This window comes from Homarus americanus, unplaced genomic scaffold, assembly GCF_018991925.1.
Source record: "Homarus americanus isolate GMGI-L3 unplaced genomic scaffold, GMGI_Hamer_2.0 scaffold25013, whole genome shotgun sequence".
In the NCBI taxonomy this organism is placed as follows: domain Eukaryota; kingdom Metazoa; phylum Arthropoda; class Malacostraca; order Decapoda; family Nephropidae; genus Homarus; species Homarus americanus.
The window spans coordinates 1,087,356-1,108,550 of NW_024722158.1; the positions used below are offsets into that span (position 1 = coordinate 1,087,356).

General features: G+C 40.4%; 1 protein-coding gene across 1 annotated transcript in view; it reads left to right on the forward strand.

Annotated features, from left to right (window-relative positions):
- The window catches only part of LOC121862058 (MICAL-like protein 1), a gene marked incomplete at its 5' end in the record, with an annotated part of 81,602 nt that overhangs the window by 37,083 nt on the left and 23,324 nt on the right, over positions 1–21,195 (forward strand). Inside the window, 1 exon segment of the mRNA XM_042359988.1 lies at positions 7,630–9,362. Within this exon segment, the coding sequence (XP_042215922.1) occupies positions 7,630–9,362 (1,733 nt within the window).

Here is a 21,195-nt window from a genome sequence, read left to right on the forward strand (position 1 = left end):
GCACATTACAGTACAGTGCAGTACAGTACAGTACAGTACACTGCAGTTGCTGTACAGTTCTGCTGCACTGTACTGTTCTATACAGTACTGTACAGAACAGTACTGCACTGTGCTGCACTGCTGTACCAGTAGAGTACAGTGCAGCATATGATACTGTATAGTACAGTGCAGTACAGTACAGTACAGTACAGTACTGTATAGTACAGTACATTGCAGTACAGTACTGTACAGTACAGTGTTGCGGTGCAGTACAGTACTGTGCAGTACAGTACAGTACTGTACAGTACAGTACAGTGCAGTACAGTACTGTGCAGTACAGTACGACACTGCAGTACAGTGGTCAGTAATGCAGTGATTGATACAGTCTGATGCTGGTACAGTGCTGCACGTTGCAGTGATATCTGCGCAGTACAGTACAGTACATTACAGTACAGTACAGTACATTACAGTACAGTACATTACATTACAGTACAGTACATTACAGTACAGTACAGTACATTACAGTACATTACATTACAGTACAGTACATTACAGTACAGTACAGTACATTACAGTACAGTACAGTACATTACATTACAGTACATTACAGTACAGTACAGTACAGTACAGTACATTACATTACAGTACAGTACATTACATTACAGTACAGTACATTACAGTACATTACAGTACAGTACAGCACAGTACAGGGCAGTACAGGGCAGCACAGTGCAGTACTGTTCTGTACAGTACTGTATAGAACAGTACAGTACAGTACATTACAGTACAGTACATTACATTACAGTACAGTACAGTACAGTACATTACAGTACAGTACATTACATTACAGTACAGTACATTACAGTACAGTACAGTACATTACAGTACAGTACAGTACATTACAGTACATTACAGTACAGCACAGTACAGGGCAGTACAGGGCAGCACAGTACAGTACATTACAGTACATTACAGTACAGCACAGTACAGGGCAGTACAGGGCAGCACAGTACAGCACAGTACTGGGCAGAAGTCAACCTGTGTTGTGGACCTGTGGTCGTCTTTAAAAGTTTGTATCGTTGTCTTTGTCAATTTAACTGTGTAGTTTTGTCATTTATAACTTTAAGAGTTGGTTTTTTTTTTAGATTTTATTCCTATTTTATTTTTCAAAGTTCTATACAGTTAAGTTTATTGTGTGTAAAGGTTTGTAAAATATCAAACAGCGGTGTTACTCCTGGAGCACTCCACCTACTGTAGTCACTAAGTTGTCTGGTGCCGCTCCCTTACGCTTGCTGCCAGACAGAGAACGACTGGTCTCTGTACATTGTTTTAGAAAATGTTTTTATCCATAATTTATTTCAAATAAGTTTTAAGGTCTGTTGTTGTCCTATTTATTGTGACCCATGAGAGCCCCTCCCTGCCCATGGTGCAGTACAGTCTTCCTGACACACTGTGACCCATTTGAGCCCCTCCCTGCCCATGATGCAGTACAGTCCTCCTGACACACTGTGACCCATGAGAGCCCCTCCCTGCCCATGATGCAGTACAGTCTTCCTGACACACTGTGACCCATGAGAGCCCCTCCCTGCCCATGATGCAGTACAGTCCTCCTGACACACTGTGACCCATGAGAGCCCCTCCCTGCCCATGATGCAGTACAGTCTTCCTGACACACTGTGACCCATGAGAGCCCCTCCCTGCCCATGATGCAGTACAGTCTTCCTGACACACTGTGACCCATGAGAGCCCCTCCCTGCCCATGATGCAGTACAGTCCTCCTGACACACTGTGACCCATGAGAGCCCCTCCATGCCCATGACACACTGTGACCACCTGGAAAAATGTATCACCTCTGATGTGTCTGCTTATACTGGTGCAGCAAATTGTGCTGTACACTGTACAGTATGTACATTGTTGTGTGTCATTGTGTACACTGTATTGTGTACCATAGTGCACACTGTAGTGTGTACCATAGTGCACACTGTAGTGTGTACCATAGTGTACACTGTAGTGTGTACCATAGTGCACACTGTAGTGTGTACCATAGTGCACACTGTAGTGTGTACCATAGTGCACACTGTAGTGTGTACCATAGTGTACACTGTAGTGTGTACCATAGTGTACACTGTAGTGTGTACCATAGTGTACACTGTAGTGTGTACCATAATGTGTATGGTGGTGGTGTTAGTCATAGTGGCAGGTGATCTTGGTACCTCTGTCCTTCAGCTTCACACCAACACTTTACAGTTTTCAGTCTGTTTTCCTGTAAACATTTTAACCAAATAATGCATGGCTGTGTTATAAATGTTATTAGCTGATGTTTGTTTATAATTCACGAGCCGTCTTAACTTGAGCTTATTGTCTTGACGTGGACAGATGCTTTAGTAACAGTTTTATGCATGATTATAACTATTCTTTTGTTAGTCCAAGCAACCACTGCCTTACATATGGGTGCATCTATAATAACTTTGGATAAAATATTACACATACAGTAATGTACTGTAGCAAGATCATGTTTTTGTACACCCATTTGTAAGGTGTTTTATGTGAACAGAAGCCTTAACCTTTATTTTTGGCATTTAATATTTTTTGTTTACCAATCTAATTCACCCAACCCTCTTTCTTATAGGACAATTTAGACATCATGGGACTTTACAAGCCTGAAATATTTTGTTGATGAGGTAAAGACCATACAATCCTGTGCATGCTCAAAGGTTAGCAGGGCGGAATGACTGGTACTGTACTATACTACAAGAAACACAGGAAAGAGATACTGTTGGATGACTGTTACAACTCTCGTTGTGGCTCTTGTCATGCCAAAGCTCAGTGTCACATAAGGTCTCACCTCACATATTAATTATTTAAGTTCCTTTCTTACCTCTTTATTCAGTCTGTAAAGCCGTTATGTGGTAACTATTTCGTGTTAAATAGTTTATGGTTTTCTACGAACAGAATTCAAAATTTTTACTGGTTACAGTATATTCTATTTATATTTACAATATTTCTGTTAAAAAAATGATTACATATACAGTACTGTAAAAAAGTCATAAATATTATTACTGTACAGTACATTCATTAGTGCAGTTTGACAGCACTACGCTGTATTATGATGTTTGAAGAGTAAATAAAATGAAAGTTTACATTAGTACTGAGCTGAGGGCACTACAGTACAGTACCTTGGAAGGTTAAGCATGCTTTTATCTCCCTTCAGTATTGACCGAGGGTTCTCCTGCCTCATACTTCCATCACTTGTGGCTGCATGACTCTACACACTCCACTTCAACTGTGTTTCTGTTGTTCCTCACGTGATATGTGGGGGTCTTCTTCTCTACTTTACTGCATCAGCATCTTGGGTTGGATGCATTGTTGTTTTTCTCTTTTGTGTCCCTGTTTCTGACACTTCAGGGCTATCAAGAAATTTTTCCCCTCTTTGGGGTCTTCTCTAGTCTCTCGTCTACAACATCTTACTCCTTCGGGGAGCTCCCCTCTGAGGGGGCTGGACATGACCAAGTCTCTCCCGTCCCTCCTGTTGCCACGTGTCTCCCTTCCCGATCTTGCTTTCTTCCACTCCCCATCTCCCTTCCCCTCCCCATCTCCCTTCCCCTCCCCATCTCCCTTCCCCTCCCCATCTCCCTTCCCCTCCCCATCTCCCTTCCCCGTACTCTGTAGCATCGGTGAAATTTTCTCCAAGTTTCAAATCATGTAAAATGTCCTGTGTGTGTGTGTGTGTGTGTGAGAGAGAGAGAGAGAGAGAGAGACTCTGCACTGACAGTGTGACCAGTGAGCCTCACTAAGATGCCATGCATTTTATGGGGAAGTTTGTAACTAATGCTGATACTAACATAACTTGGCTCTTGTCTGTGTAGTGCAGTTTTTCATTATTCTTGTTTTCAGGTAAGAATTTGTAGATTGGCTCACTTCTGGCTACAAGTATACAAGTGGAGGAGTGATTCTAAGGCTCCATGTTATGACCCAGACTGGAGTGGATGACTCAGGTTCCTGCCAGAATTAATCTTCAGTCGAAATCCTTATACAGTAATCTCAAGAAATAGTGGCGAGTTTTTTGTAAACAGCATCCTCCATTGGAGCCTTTAAAGGGTTCCTCCCAGAGACAGAATGAGTGTGTAGACCTTGTGTGCAGCATCACCTTTGCTTGTCTTGGCTACAAACGGGGTTAGCTGGATCAGTTTTAGCTGTCTCGTATCATACACCAGGGAACTGAGTCACCAGTTCTGGTCTTGGCCATAAGACGGGAGTCTCGATCAGTTCTCCATTTATGAGATTCTGACCATGGTGGGTGACTATGAAAGTGTGTAGGAGAAAGGTGGACAAGAAAGGCCCCTGGATGCCACTAGGCAAAACTAACTGAAACACCTACAGTACTACAAGGGAAAATTCATCTGTACAAGCATCCCATTGCATAATTTTTTTATTTAAGAATTACCTAAACTGACAACTATGTACACTCACTAAAAGATTATTCTTCACCTTTACGGGTTATACACTATGAAGCACCGGACCAATGGGGTTATACACTATGAAGCACCCGACCAATGAGGTTATACACTATGAAGCACCGGACTAATGGGGTTATACACTATGAAGCACCGGACCAATGGGGTTATACACTATGAAGCACCGGACCAATGGGGTTATACACTATGAAGCACCGGACCAATGGGGTTATACACTATGAAGCACCGGACCAATGGGGTTATACACTATGAAGCACCGGACCAATGGGGTTATACACTATGAAGCACCGGACCAATGGGGTTATACACTATGAAGCACCGGACCAATGAGGTTATAACACTCATCACGGGTTCTGTCGCAGTGATTGTTGTGGATGGTTTCGGAGCTAAGGGTGCACAATATTTTTGAGTGAGTTTACCTCCCAGCTGACTACCATGTACACTCAGAGGCTCTGTATGTGCATGTACATGTACAGAGTGTCTGTGCATTCTTTACTCTCATTACCATGAAACAGACTCAATTTGACCTTTGGTCTTACAAAAACTGGCTCTTGTTAGTCTATTTTAGGTGAGATAAAGTAACACTCCTTACCAGAGAGATCCTGCCCCTCAGCTTACAGTGTTGGCTGACAGTGAGAAGATCATGTACAGTGTATGAGCTTACAGTGTTGGCTGACACTAATGTACAGTGTATGATCTTACAGTGTTGGCTGACAGTGAGAAGATCATGTAGTGTATGAGCTTACAGTGTTGGCTGACACTAATGTACAGTGTATGATCTTACAGTGTTGGCTGACAGTGAGAAGATCATGTACAGTGTATGAGCTTACAGTGTTGGCTGACAGTGAGAAGATCATGTACAGTGTATGATCTTACAGTGTTGGCTGACACTATTGTACAGTGTATGATCTTACAGTGTTGGCTGACAGTGAGAAGATCATGTACAGTGTATGAGCTTACAGTGTTGGCTGACACTGTGTACAGTGTATGAGCTTACAGTGTTGGCTGTTACTGAGTAGATCATGTACAGTGTATGCAAGGCTTACAGTGTTGGCTGACAGTGAGAAGATCATGCAAAAATTTTCAACACCAAAATATTTGCCAGACATCTATGGGACTAAAGGATATTTCTGGACCTACAATACTGTATATCTGAAAAAGTCATCCAATGAAAAGATGATGATGGTTGCTCAAGCTAGGTTGAGGACTCTTTTTAAGTTCAGTTAGTGTAAGTTTTAACCTTTGTGACTCTGTCTTGAATAACCAATACTGTACCTGCATATGGGACGACCTTACAGGTGTAGGTGGGAAAGGATCCTGTTTATCACTGTTGTAGCTACACTATGAGTCACCCAGGAAGGTCATAACATATATTCTTGTTTTCTCTCTGCCATTAGTATTATCACTTGTATTGTCTAGCTTAACATTGTTCATGTATGGTGATAGTTGTTGCTTTTACCTTGTTCTGTTTCTCAGTGCTGTGCTGTGCTGTGCTGTGCTGTACTGTAGTGGTTGTGGTCACTTATCTTCTCGTTGGTCACAGCAGCTGGCATCATGCTCAACTGAGAGTGGTGTAACTTGCCCCTGAACCAGTGTTGTCTGTTCTTTTTAGAGGCATTAGCCAACCCGGGGATGTAATAATAATAATAATAATTCACAGTAAATAAAATTAATAATACAAATAAAAAAATAAAATAATAGAATAATAATGATAACAATAATATTAGTAATAATAATAACAATAATAACGATATACAAAAATGAAAAGAAAAAGATCAATAGTGAGAAACAATATATGTATGTTGTGTTGTCAATAGTAAGAGAAACAATTGAAACCCTGCAATTGTGTGAAAATGAGGCAGAAAGTCAGATCATCAACCTGGGACTTGGTCACATATGGCAGTAGGGTCTACCATTAGACAACACATTATGCTTCCAATATCTTCCCAGGCAGTAGTACCTCCCTGTTTGGTAGCTGCCCACCACCTACTAATGGTGGTGATTACACAGTTAATTTTTGCTTTATTTAATAACAAATACTATTACATGATAAGTGGGGAATAAATATACACAGGTGTGCCTGATGTGTTGGCCACAGTGAAGGTTGTACAGTAATTGTTTGATGCAGGAGAGGACCTACAGCAGTTGGCCCCAGTGGATGGCCAACCTGTACCACCAATGTAACTCATCAATCAAACAACTGTAAATATTGGAGTGACCATGGAGGTACCTGTTATGAGTGACCATGGAGGTACCTGTTATGAGTGACCATGGAGGTACCTGGTATGAGTGACCATGGAGGTACCTGTTATGAGTGACCATGGAGGTACCTGTAATGAGTGACCATGGAGGTACCTGTAATGAGTGACCATGGAGGTACCTGTTATGAGTGACCATGGAGGTACCTGTTATGAGTGACCATGGAGGTACTGTAACGCATTATTACAGTAGTATCGTTTAAGCAAGCTTCAGTCAGCCAGGGTAAAGGCATGAGACAGTCAAAATGTATAATTTATATTTTTAATTTTATACATTACACCAAAAATTATTAATTGTCTCTGTTAAAAAATTATTGGTTATTATTTACTAACATAATGCCTTGTTTTGTTTTACCATAAAGTCTCTCAAATTATTTACTTGGTAATGTAGTTGTTGTAGAGGAGCACCTCAGGTATGATGGACGATGTCTTCCTAAAACTCGGTGTAAATAACAGTTTTGTGAATATTGGTAATTTTCCCCATAAGAATCCATGTAATAATTGGGGATGCATTTCCAGCCGGCAACTTTCACCACATAGTTTTTTATATACAGTACACTCAATTAGGGTCGTGTGTATACTATACGGTAAATGTTAGGAATAAATAAAAATATTAATAATAAACAAAACGAAAGATAAAATACACTACAGTTGGCAATAGTTTCTATACGCTGGAGACAGGATCAACTGGGTGTTATTTTTTCTAATTCGCTTTGTGAATGTCAAATATGGGTGTTAGAATATCAATTGCGAATAAGAGGGGTTGTAAATGGCAAGGACTTCCTGTATTGTGTTTTCATATGCAAGAAGTTATTATTGTTATTAGTTATTAATTACAGCTGCACAGAATCAGAGATGTACAATGAGAGGCTAAACAGTTTTTTATTTATGGGTAACACACTTTCTTAATGCTGCAGGTGTTGGCAGGTGGGCGAGTTCGTCGTGAGGTGTGCGCTGGATGTAACAACCCGGTGTTCTTGGCAGAGCGTCTCTTGGTAGGCTCTCCGGGTCAGCTGATGCACCGGACGTGTTTCCGATGCGCCCGGTGCGACACCCAGCTGACCCTGGCGAGCTACTACGAGACCGAAAAAGGACAGTTTTGCTGCGAGACCTGTCCCGACGAAGAACACGAACCGTCGCCTCAAGTTGTCGACGCCACCAGCACCCCCTCCAGTAAACACAAGCGACGATCATCTGCCTCTGACACAGACTCTGACTCTGACTCAAACAGTGAAGACTCTGAGGAAGAAAGTGACACCTACAGCCATGATGCCGAGACATTGTTGGAGGACCAGACCCACCGTACACACACCACATTAACACATTCTCCAAGACCTCTTAAGCCTCGAACTGTCTTCCTTTCACAGACCTTAGAGGCTCCCGACGTAAAACAGGACTCCAACCTCGACGCAGACGACGTAAAGACGAGCAACAGATTCAGTCATTTCTCTCAAGTTTCCTCTGCTCTGTTTGGATCAAGAGAGAGAGAGTCCAGAGTGGCAGCCACCGGGTACTCTAACCAACACCATTGTGATGAAGCCAAAGGTATGAAAACAAACCCACCTGAAACACTAACACTGGACACAGGGCAACACCAAACAACTCCTAGGATTTCTAATGGTGCAATCAAGACCTCCTCTTCTATTGTTGCCCAGCGGTTGAAAATGTTTAGGGAAATTTCCGATAATACTGTTGCTTCGGATAAGAAGATTACTAACAAAATTGATGGAAAAAGTGGAACAAGACAAAATTATTTACTGTTAGATAAAAAGAAGGAAACTATTTGTGTTACTAAAGATGAAGTCCAAACTGATGCTGTGGACCCAGACAAGGATCAAAACAGTAAGGATATTACCAGTAAGGTTGTTTATGTAGATACTGTGCCTAGTGTTAATGAAGAAAATAACGACAAAATAGTTGATTCATTAGAAAAAACCGAAAAAACAAACGATAATAGTGAAAAAGTAGATGAAAATGTCAAAGATATATCTCCCATGCCTTCCATAGCCATCACTACAGAAAAACAAGAAGTCATTCCTTACGAAGAACCGAACAGAGAAGACGACGACACCGAGAACTTCCAATTTGACTCAAAAACCGAGAACTCTGAAGAATTACCACCAGAGACAGATGCCCTCGAGGATTGTAACCCATTTGAAGATGAAGCCGATTCTCAGCAGGACGAGAGTGGGGTGGCAGTGAGTCAGTCCGAGGGCAGCAGCGAGACCGATAACAACAACGTCACGTGTGTCTCTCAGGACAGCGGCGGCGATTTCTCTTCCCCTTCCTTACAGTCCATCCATTATCCTCAAGATTTGAATCCCTTTGGAAGTGACGATGAGGCTCAGAAGGAAGACGCCACAACCCACGACGCAGTTAAGACCGAGATATGTGAACCTCGGAGCGACGATAACCAGAAAATAGCCAGGAAACTTATCAAGGTGAACATGAATCCCTTTGACAGTGATGATGATGATGATGAATTTGGAAAAGAGTTGGAAAAAGAGAAAGATGAAAAGAAAGACTCAAAGAATCTGAATCCCTTCTGGAGCGACGATGAAGATCTTGCCGATGAGAGCGTAGAAGATACACCAAAGAAGGCCAGGGTGAAGCCTCCCAGACCACCTCCACCAACCTTGGCCAGAAACAGGTCAGTACTTCCCCACCATTCTTACCTTTACCTTGTTTATATATTAAGTAATTTGCTGCTGTTTGTGTATTAAGTAACTTGGTGCTGTTTATTATTTTAAGTAACTTATTGTTGCTTATTTATTTATAAAGTAACATAGGTTCATGACACTTGAACTATTAATGTCTGATCATTGTCAGGCAGGAATGACAGTACAGGAGAGCTTCAGTTTATGAAAATTCCCTAATACAAAAGAAAAATGTTGCAGCGCTTCCTTATACGAATAAAAACCCGACTTTTACGAAAAATTTTATGGCATTTTTCATAACATTGGAAAATGCTAAGTTGGTGACACAGGCATCTGAGAGCATCCTGTGCTGACCATGTACTGTACAGTAAACAGTGTACAGTGTAGTCCAGGCTAGTGTGTGGCAACATTTCTCTGCTTAACGTATATACTGTACTCATGAATAAACTGATCTCGTATACTGTAGTTTGACCCCTGAACTTTTGATAAAAAAAGCCAGAATTTTTCACCTATCTTTTGTATAATTTGACTCTAGGTTTTTAGTAATACTAAGTATAATCCTAGACATAATTTGTAACAACACACCAACGTATCTTGGCTGTAACCACCACCACCACAACAGCTGATGTTAAAAACGGTGTTACCAACTCTGAAACTGAATTCCCGCCAGTTACTAACTCCTATGAGAAATAAGATAAAATAATGGTGTATATACGGTAGAATCCCCTAGTCCAGATAACTGGCAGATTTAACTCACTGGCACCAAAATTCAGTTACCATAAGCATAGACTGACACCAGTGTTTTGATAACTGCAACACTTTGTGGTTGTGTGTGTATATAATATGTGAGTCAGTGAGAGGCATTACAAAAACTTTTGCAATATAGCACCGACTCTACCACCCACACAACGCAACAGTTCAAAGCGGACAAAACTCTTCCGGGTGGCACAGCGTACGATTACACAGCATAAACACGTAACTGCACAGCCCGTTCGCACAGCTTGAGCCACCAGAGATGCCACACACCTCCACCACACGTTCCTCATTTTGCTTGTGTAGAGTTATTCCACTACTCCTCGAAGGTTAAATATCATCGTTTATATAAAAGAAAATCACATTATGAAAACACATACGGACCCCACCCACAAAATCCCACCCCCACGATAAATACAATAACTCACAGCTGCACGTCAAACCTTAGTCACGTCTAAAATAAACAAAATCAAATGACGACTACCAGCAGAAATATTCCATTAAATCGGAAGAGAAGAAAAGAGAGATGCATAAATACAGCATAATTGGCTGAGTCTTGGGGTCAGAATTTCATAGCTGGTAACCACAGCACTACTTGGCCAGTGTGTGTGGTTTGAAACAAATATACTGCAGCTTATCATCATTATTTTTAATATTTGATATTAGGAGTAAGTGGGGTATGCCTTGTGAATATCAAACATGGGTGTTAAAATATCAATTGCAAATGAGCGGAGTTGCGAATGGCGGGGTATTACGGTCTACGGCATATGACGTAGAACCCGTTATCTGACACCTATGGGGATTCAGAGGTGCCGGGTAAAGAGATTTTACTGGTAGGTGAATCTCACTCTTAGGACCCCAATAAATCCCTCATTGCAGTGTTACAGGCTGACCTTTAAAATTTGTCTCAGAAAATTTGACTTTTTTTAATACTTATTCCTCTATACAAATGATGTGGCCTAAAAGTAAAGAAGATATAATATAAAACTATAAAAAAATGAAGAGCACAAGAGTGTGTGTGTGTGGGAAGTGAATGGGTGGAAACGGTGAGATACAGGTAGTTCTGCTATAACGCGATAATTGTGTTCTTGTAAAATATCGTGTTATAGAAAATCGCGTAATAGAAATAACAGGGCTTATGGAGAAAATAGGGTTAGGTGCAGATTACTCGAAATCGAAAAAATTTAGTAGTTAGCCTAACACAAAGGATAGCACAGTCTAAATAAATGTTACATTCATATCTAATAATGAAATCATACAGTAAATGTAACACTTTACTTGATGGGGGAGAAGGGTGATTTTGAGGTTGATAAAATCGAGCTTCTCTTCAAGTGTTATATCCTTTCTTTTACGATCATCACCGGGAATTCTATCACCAGAACGCTTCTTGTTGATATTCTTCTTTACTATATTCACAGTTAATACCACAAAATTGGAGAAATAGTAAGAGAAAATCGCGTTACAGCAAACAAGCGTTCGCGTTATACAAATATCGTTCCTAATTCATAAATCGCGTTAGAGCAAATTCGCGTTATCAAAACACGCGTTATAGCAGAACTCACTGTACTGGGCTAAACTGTAAGGCCACAATCCCTCCCGGTGGGACGTTATAGCATACGCATAGCTCGGCAGTCACACGTCTTTGAGTCGGGTGATTGACTGCCAAGTCGCCCAGGGGATGGTTGGAGTGTGGAAGCAGCTATTTGATTTAAATGAAATATGTGCTATTGTACAAGTAATACAGTCGACCCGCGTTAATTCGGACTAATAGGGGGGAAGGGTGTCCGTTTTAGCCGATTGTCCGAATTAACCGATTTAGGGGCTAATATCGCATTATATTTCAGTCATTGTTTTCGTCACGATTTTATCCCACTTTCCACTGTAATACGTAAGTAATTTCAGCAAAAATATTACATTTCCGTGAATGTGTTATATCAAGCACAGTATGAATAGAATATCATTGTAATATAACAGAATTTCAACCAAAAACTAGTAAAAAAACGAATAACATCTCAAGAACATCGAAAGCTTAGGTAAAGTCTTTTGTTTTCGTCATGTATTTTATCCTATTTTACATTGAAATACATCACGGTTCAGCAGAACTACTATTTATTTCCGAGAATATATTCATTCAGGCGCAGTTTAGGTAAAATATACGTGTGATGTAACAGTTTTTTAACTGAAAACGATTCGAAAAACACGTACCCTGTAGCCCTATTCAAGGAGAGGACTGGGAGAAGCTGTTTGGTGCTGCAGATGATGACAAGGAAAATGATTTGGATGGATTTTAATGAAAATATTCAGAAATATGGTGTCGTAGTATTTATTCAAGTCAATTAGGATAGAATATTATTGTAATACAACGGTTTTTTAACTGAAAACCAATCGAAAAGCGATTACGGTAACATCTCTTGAACGAACGAAAGCGAAAGTCATTGTTTTCGTCACGATTTTATCGCACTTTCCACTGTAATACGTCTGTAATTTCAGCAAAAATATTACATTTCCGTGAATGTATTATATCAAGCACAGTATGAATAGAATACCATTGTAATATAACAATATTTTAACCAAAAACTATTAAAAAAAAAGAATAACTTCTCTTGAACATCGGAAGCTAAGGTAAAATCTTTTGTTTTCGTCATGTATTTTATCCTATTTTACATTGAAATACATCACGTTTCAGCAAAACTACTATTTATTTCCGAGAATATATTCATTCAGGCGCAGTTTAGGTATAATATACGTGTGATGTAACAGTTTTTTAACTGAAAACGATTCGAAAAACACGTGTACCGTCTAGCTGATTGATACTCAACAGCTGGTGGTGCGTCATGCGTCGTTGTAAACAATAGGAGGTTGAAGTAGATTACCGGGTATTATATTACGTGTGAAATATCGGAAAGGTCTTTATTACCGGTATTTTTTGTAGATCAATGAGTACTGTGATACCGTATATGATATGATAAGTTAGCCTGTGCTAAGAACTTCAACATAGACTACTGAAAACACGTTGTAAGGTAATTTAGCCTATTGTAAGTTGGTGAGCTTCATTTGCTGAAGGAACTGCACAACTTTTCATTACTAATTGGGACATATTTTACGTTTCCATTGTTTACTGGCAGTAAATGGTAAATATTTTTCATGTCTGAAGCTAAAAGTTGCATCCCCCCCCCCCACACACTAGTGGTGGAGATGTTACATTTAACCAAAAAGATGCTGGTGTTTTATCCCAGCAGTGGGTGGACCAGCATTTTAGCTTAAGGTCCGCGTAGGTAATATTCCTAAAAAAAAAAAAGTTCGTTCAGATTTTGTCCGAATTATCCGAAATCCGGATTAAAGGGGTCCGAATTAACGAGGGTCGACTGTACAGTCTCTCCTCGACTTACGACATATTCAACTTATGACAACCCGGACATACGACGGCCACGGTAATATAAAATATTTTTCAAATTACATATTTTAGAGTCCCGACGTTGGTGATCGCACTGTGTACTGACAAAATTTTTGTTTGTAATTCCCTTTAAAATGGCCGGCAAGCATAAAAGTGAGAGTTCTGGTGGTGCTGATAAGAAAAAGAGACACCCATTTTAAATTTTATATGTATTATTTTTGCCTTTTCAACTTACGACCTGGTCGCCGGGACGGAACCTCATCGTAAGTCGAGGAGAGACTGTACATAGTACTGTACTATGCTCAGTGGTGGGCACGCTTCCGCAAACCGCTAATTAGCGGAGCTACCTTTCTCGTTAGCGGATTAGCGTTTTCTCTAGCTTTGGAAACCATTAGCGGACCAATTAGCTTCCGCTAAATTTAGTTCCGCTGACTTTAAGTCTGTTAACAAAATTTATGCATGTTTGTTCCTGTCTGTTGTAAGCGTGTGATGCCGCGACGCGTGTCTCCAACAGCTAGTCAGGCACGCTTGGCTGACAGCGTGTTAGTACGTGTAAACGTGAATGGAATTTTTTGATTATTAAAGTTTAATACAGTCAACCCTCACTTTACGCGGTCCCACATTCCGCGTTTACGCGGTGCCCTGCCAGAACCCAGGATGCTCACATTCCGCGGTGGGTGTACCCCTTTACACGGTGAAGTATAATTTTTTTTAATTTAGCTCATAAAATTCATACAAATTATCCGGCCAGAATATAATTTACATTGCTGGAATTCTTACAATTTGATGATCATTTTGAATATAAACATCATAGATTTTGCATTAGACATACAAATTTTAGATATAATGTTTACTCTTGAGTAAATATGTTATCTTTTGTGCAAAATATATGATATTTATATTCAAAATATTCCTGGTCTTACAAGGAATCCAGCAATGTCAATTATATTATCCTAACTTTAGTCTGATTTATTATTTATTACTAAAAAGGTAAACAGTCTGGTATTCCCACACATTTATCTAGTAGGGACGTTGGTGGGGGGTGGGGGGGAGGGAGGGAGGGAGGGACCGGCGACCGACCATCTGTTACCGTGTGAAGAATTTTTTTTTTATTAACTGAAGATTTTTATTTTAGCTCATAAAATTCATACAAATTACCCGGCCAGAATATAATTTACATTGCTGGAATTCTTACAATTTGATGATCATTTTGAATATAAACATCATATATTTTGCATTAGACATAAAATTTTTAGATAAAATGTTTAATCTGAGTAAGTATGTTATCTTTTGTGCAAAATATATGACGTTTATATTCAAAATATTCCTGGTCTTACAAGGAATCCAGCAATGTCAATTATATTATCCTAACTTTAATCTGAGGTATTATTTAATACAAAATGTTAAAATCTAAATTTTTCACCCAACATCTCTTGAAGGGAGGATTGGTGGGGGGTGGGGGGGAGGGTTGGGACTGACCGCGCGGTTGGAAGAGGGGGGAGGCAAGGTGGGGTACTTTGATTGACAGATAGTGTCGTGAAGAATATTTTTTTTTTTTTATTAACTGAAGATATTTGTTTTAGCTCATAAAATTCATACAAATTACCCGGCCAGAATATAATTTACATTGCTGGAATTCTTACAATTTGATGATCATTTTGAATATAAACATCATATATTTTGCATTAGACATAAAATTTTTAGATAAAATGTTTAATCTGAGTAAGTATGTTATCTTTTGTGAAAAATATATGACATTTATATTCAAAATATTCCTGGTCTTACAAGGAATCCAGCAATGTCAATTATATTATCCTAACTTTAGTTTGAGGTATTATTTATTACTATACCTGGTTTTCCCCCAAAAATTTCTCAGAGAGGAAGAGCCAGGCAGTGTAGTGAGAGAGGGGGAGGGAGTCGTGTCCATTATTTGAATGGACATTAACTTGGCGACTGTATTTCTCTATTTCTCTTAAGTATTAATTGTGTGCATGTACCATCATAAAATTAAGATGTTATTTTTACTACAACATAGTTATGTGTCGTCAAAAAGTGGAGTTTGGGGATCGGCCTGGACTCCATTTCAATTAATCCCATATGTTATGTTATTCACTTTACGCGTTTCTCGCTTTCCGCGGTACCCTCCGGGTTACATTAACCGCGTAAAGTGAGGGTTAACTGTACTTTTTTTTTACAGTAAATAAAGACTCAGTGTTTGTTGAAAGAATCATAGAATGTAAATGTAAACTAATGTATAATTTCATTTCTCATTTATTTGTTAATTTAATTAGGATTTTTTGTGTCAATATATTTGGTTATGCTAAGTACTGCATAAGTTCATAACCAGGATGTTATCCAAGGTGTGCGCCAAACAAAATTGTCTATAAACTTACTTTTCATTAAAGTTTAGAGTTTTCTGTTTATTTACATGACTAAGACCAACAATAAGTTATATAATAATGCACTGGTATAATGTGTATGTGGTTGGTATTGCATATTTACATGAATAGCGAATAAGGCCGATAGGTTGTATGAGAATGCAAATTAATTATTTGTGAAATTGTGTACAGTGTACACCTTGATAAGTTGATCATCATCTGATCTTGGCATGATGCTATTTGCTACCTATGCTATACAGTACTACAGTTTTTGGATTCGTTTAATACTTTGTCTTTTCGTACAGTAAATAAAGATTATAAAGTGTATGTTGAAACTTGAATGTAAACTAATGTTTAATTTCATTTGTTCATTTAATTATTTGTGTGCACCTTGATCATCATCTGATCTTGGCATGCTGTACCTTTTTGGAAAGCTCTATGTCCAAGCCACAAGACAACATATGAAAATTTCAGCTCTAGGTCTGTTTTTAAGGGTTTTAGAGCCCAAAAAAAAACGAAGCTAAATTCATATAATAAAAGTTAGCGGTTAGCGTTAGCTTCCGCTAATTTTTTTAGCTGTTTAGCGATTTAGCGTTAGCGAAGTTAACTTTTTAGTTAGCAGATTAGCGGTTAGCGAAGCTAACTTTTCGTTTAGCTGTGCCCACCACTGACTATACTGTATTGTTTATGAAGGGTATGGGTATTAATAACCACAGATTATTACAGTACAGTGAACCCTCGCTTTACGCGGTCAATTGAACCTACGGAGGCCCGCGTAAAGCGAGAAACGCGTAAAGTGAACAACATAACATATGGGATTAATTGAAATAGAGACCGGGCCGACCCCCAAACTCAACTTTTTCCGAAACAATACCTATGTTGTAGTAAAAATAACATCTTAATTTTATGATGGTATGCTCACACAATTAATATTTAGGAGAAATACTGTCGCCAGGTTAATGTCCATTCAAATAATGGACTCAACTCCCTCTTCCCAGCTTACTGGCTCCTACCTTCTGAGAAATGTTTGGGTGAAAACACTAGATTTTAAGGTATAGTAATAAATAATACCTCAGACTAAAGTTAGGATAATATAATTGACATTTCTGGATTCCTTGCAGGCCAGGGAATATTTTGAATGTAAACTTCATATATTTTGCACAAAAGATAAAATATTTGCTTTGTGTAAACCAAATTATTACATTAGATCTAAAATTTGTATGTCTAATGCAAAATCCATGATGTTTATATTCAAAATGATCAACATATTGTAAGAATTCCAGCAATGAAAATTATATTCTGGCCGGGTAATTTGTATGAATTTTGATGAGCTAAAACAAATATCTTCAGTAAATAAACAAAAATTATTCTCCACCAACACTATCTGTCAATCAAAATACCCCACCTCCGTCCTAGCTGGGTCCGTCCCTCCCTCCCTCCCTACCAGAGAAATGTTTGGGAGAAAACAGTATATTTATATTTTTAGTAATAAATATTAACTCAAACTAAAGTTAGGATAATATAATTGACATTTCTGGATTCCTTGCAGGCCAGGGAATATTTTGAATGTAAACTTCATATATTTTGCACAAAAGATAAAATATTTGCTTTGTGTAAACCAAATTATTACATTAGATCTAAAATTTGTATGTCTAATGCAAAATCTATGAAGTTTATATTCAAAATGATCATCATATTGTAAGAATTCCAGCATTGAAAATTATATTCTGGCCGGGTAATTTGTATGAATTTTATGAGCTAAATAAAAAATTATACTTGACCCACGTATATGAGTAGATGCACCGCATAAAATGAAATTCCGGCTCTGGCTAGGTACCTCGTAAATGTAGAAACAAAAACAAAACAATATTGTGTCATGAATGAGTCAGTACAGTAGACAAACAGTGAGAAGTAATTGGGGGAGGGGGCACGCCACGTTCGTAGATAGATAATGCTTATAAATGTCACTGACTTGACTTACGAGAATATAACTTGTATTTCTGGACTTCTTGTGAGATTGCAATTATTTGAGTACCATCCTATTTTAGTACACACACACACACACACACACACACACACACACACACACACACACACACACACACACTATTACTACTTTGCTGTCACTTAGAATCGAGTATGACGATCATCAGCTGTGCAACACACACACACACACACACACACACACACACACACACACACACACACTATTACTACTTTGCTGTCACTTAGAATCGAGTATGACGATCATCAGCTGTGATACAATGATATGAGTTATTAGGGATGTCACCTTCATTGGTGAATTTTGAGGTGACTAAAGAAGTCGATGCGGGACCAGCAGGGTCATCCATATTCGTTCCACATGTGGATTGCTGCATCTAGTGCGGGATGGATGGTGGCAGCATCTTTCCGGAGTTGGCGCTTATCTGCCTCGGTTTGCAGTTGGGCTAACTCGAGAGTATTGACACCTCGTGTGGTGCTCCTCCAAGTGTTACGATGTGGAGTAATCGTCTCCCAGGTGGGGGGGTCGATTTGGCACTTTTTCAGGTTTGTCTTAAGACTATCCTTATACCTTTTCAGTTGCCCGCCGGCATTACGTTTACTATTTGTGAGGTGACTGTAAAGTAGCTGCTTTGGCAGTGTACTGTCGTCCATGCGGGTAACATGGCCAGTCCAGCATAGTTGTTCATGGACAATGGTAGCCTCGATGCTCCTACAGTTGGTGTCGGCAAGCATACTGGCATTTGTTCTCTTGTCTTCCCAGGAAACTCTCAGGATGGAATGTAGACTATGTTGGGGAAAGTTTTCAAGTGCTTTGAGGTGCCTTCAGTATGTGACTCATGTCTCACTGTCATATAGCAGGGTGGGGAGGACCACTGCTCGATATACGTGTAGCTTTGTAGATAATCTCGGCTCCTTACAGCTAAAGACACGGTTTCGGAGTCTGCCAAAGGCTTAGGATGCACATCTAATTCGAAGCTGAATCTCTTCATCGATGTCTGCGGTGGTGGACAGGTGGGAGCCGAGATACCGAAAGTGGCCAACATTAGAGAGGGTAGTACTGTTATGCTGGATGGATGGTGGAGGTGTGTCTGAACCGGGGGCAGACTGAAAGAGAACCTGAATCTTACGTACATTCACATTAAGGCCAAAGTGTGTATACGCGTCTGTGTAGGTGTTCAGGATCTCCTGTAGGTCGTGTTCAGTGTGAGCAACAAGGGTGAGGTCATCAACATACTGCAGTTCAGTGGTGGAAGCTGCCGACACCTTTGTTCTTGCCTGGAGTCGTCTTATGTTAAAAAGACCCTTCACCCGGTACTCGATGTTCACTGGCACGAGTAAGGAAGGCAGCCAAGAAGATGGAAGAGAGAGTTGGTGCCAGTACACATACTTGTTTAACCCCCGTTTGGATGGGGAAGAACTCTGACTGGGCGCCATTGTGCAAGACACTGTCGTTCATGCCATCGTGGAGTTGCCTCACAATGGCGATGAATTTTGGTGGGCAGCCAAAACGGCTGAGGGTCCACCAGAGGGCTTCCCTGTTGACCGAGTCGAAGGCCTTGGTTAGATTGATGAAAGCCATGTACAGGTCACGACTCTGTTCTCTGCACTTTTTCTGTATCTGGAAGGCAGCAAAGATCATTTCAGTGGTGCCATGTGATGGTCTAAAGCCACATTGAGATTCTGGAAGGAAGTTTTCCGCCTCAGGAAGAAGTCTGTTTAGGAGGACTTGGGCGATAATCTTGCTAGCTACGGACAGCAGCGAGATCCCACGGTAGTTGCCACAGTCTGGCCGGTCTCCCTTGTTGACAATGGAGGCGTCTTTAAGAACTTGAGGGATTTCCTCCTTTTACCATATATTCTCCAGGAGAGAGTGGAGACGGCTGGTAAGCAGAGGTCATCCTGCTTTATACACCTCAGCTGGGATTCCATCAGGCCCCGAGGCTTTGTTATTTTTCATCTGTTTGATGGCAGTAGCTACCTCATCCAGGGATGGAGGATAGCTGAGATGGGTCAACTCTGGATGCTGAGGGACCTGCTGGGTAGTCAGGACATCCACATTGGTGTTTCGGTTGAGCAGTGAATGGTAGTGTTCTTTCCAGAGTTGAAAGAGACCTTCATTGTCTTTAATTATGAAGTTACCATCGGATGAGTGGAGGGGGGCTGCGCCACAAGTGATTGGCCCATAAAATGTTTTAGTGGAATTGAAAAATTCGTGCATCTTGTGCTGATCTGCAAGTTTTTGTGCTTCATGTGCTTTATTTTTAAGCCAGTCGTTCTTTAGAATGCAAAGTTCCCGCTGGGCAGCCGCTTTCTTCTTGTGGAAAGTATCAGCTTTGGTCCGAGACTGAGGGTTGTTCTGCCAGTCAGTAAAAGCAGCACATTTTTCATTGATGAGTACTCTGATTGTTGGGTCATTTTCATCAAACCAGTCCTGGTGTTTTCTTTTGATCTGGCCGAGGGTCTCTGCAGGTTTTTGTCATAACAGTATTAAGAGTATCCCATTCGGCACTGGGATTCTCGTTGTTTGCTGTTGGGTTGTTTATAAGCCCATGTTCAAGCTGCTCTCTGAAAGCATGTGCTACTGCTGGGTCCTCCAGACGCTTAGTGCTAAAACCTCTTCCAGAGGCTTGCTGCCTTCGCTGTTTTGGGGCGGCGTGAAGTAAGAGCTTGGATCTGACGAGCCAGTGATCAGAGTCACAGTGGTCTGAGCTACGCATGGCACGGGTGATGAGGACATCTTGGCGATCTCTTTATCTGACAGTGATGTAGTCAATGAGATGCCAGTGTTTGGATCTTGGGTGTTGCCACAAACCCTTGGACTTGTTGGCCTGCCTAAACAAGGTATTGGTGATATTGAGGTTGTGAGCAGCACACTTGCTGAGGAGGAGTAGGCCGTTGGGATTACACTTGCCTAGTCCATTTCTCCCTATTGTTCCCTGCCAAATGTTAGCACATCTTTGCCAACTCTGGCAGTGAAGTCACCAAGGAGCACAACCTTGTCTTCTCTGGGGATAGAGGTTAGCACTCTGTCGAGGTCGGCATAAAAGGCCTCCTTGATGTCATCCTCTGCATCCAGTGTTGGGGCGTATGCACTGATGAAGAAGGCATGACGTGAGTGATTCAGTAGGACTCGGAGCGTCATGAGGCGCTCGTTGATCCCAATAGGCATTTCTGTTAGCCTGTGTAGGATGCGTGGGAAGCCAACTCCATAAATATGGTTTCTTACCCTTCCAGAAGGAGGTGTAGCCAGCTCTTTTGCCACAAGGGCAGTATCTAGAAGGGTCCTGACATTCCATG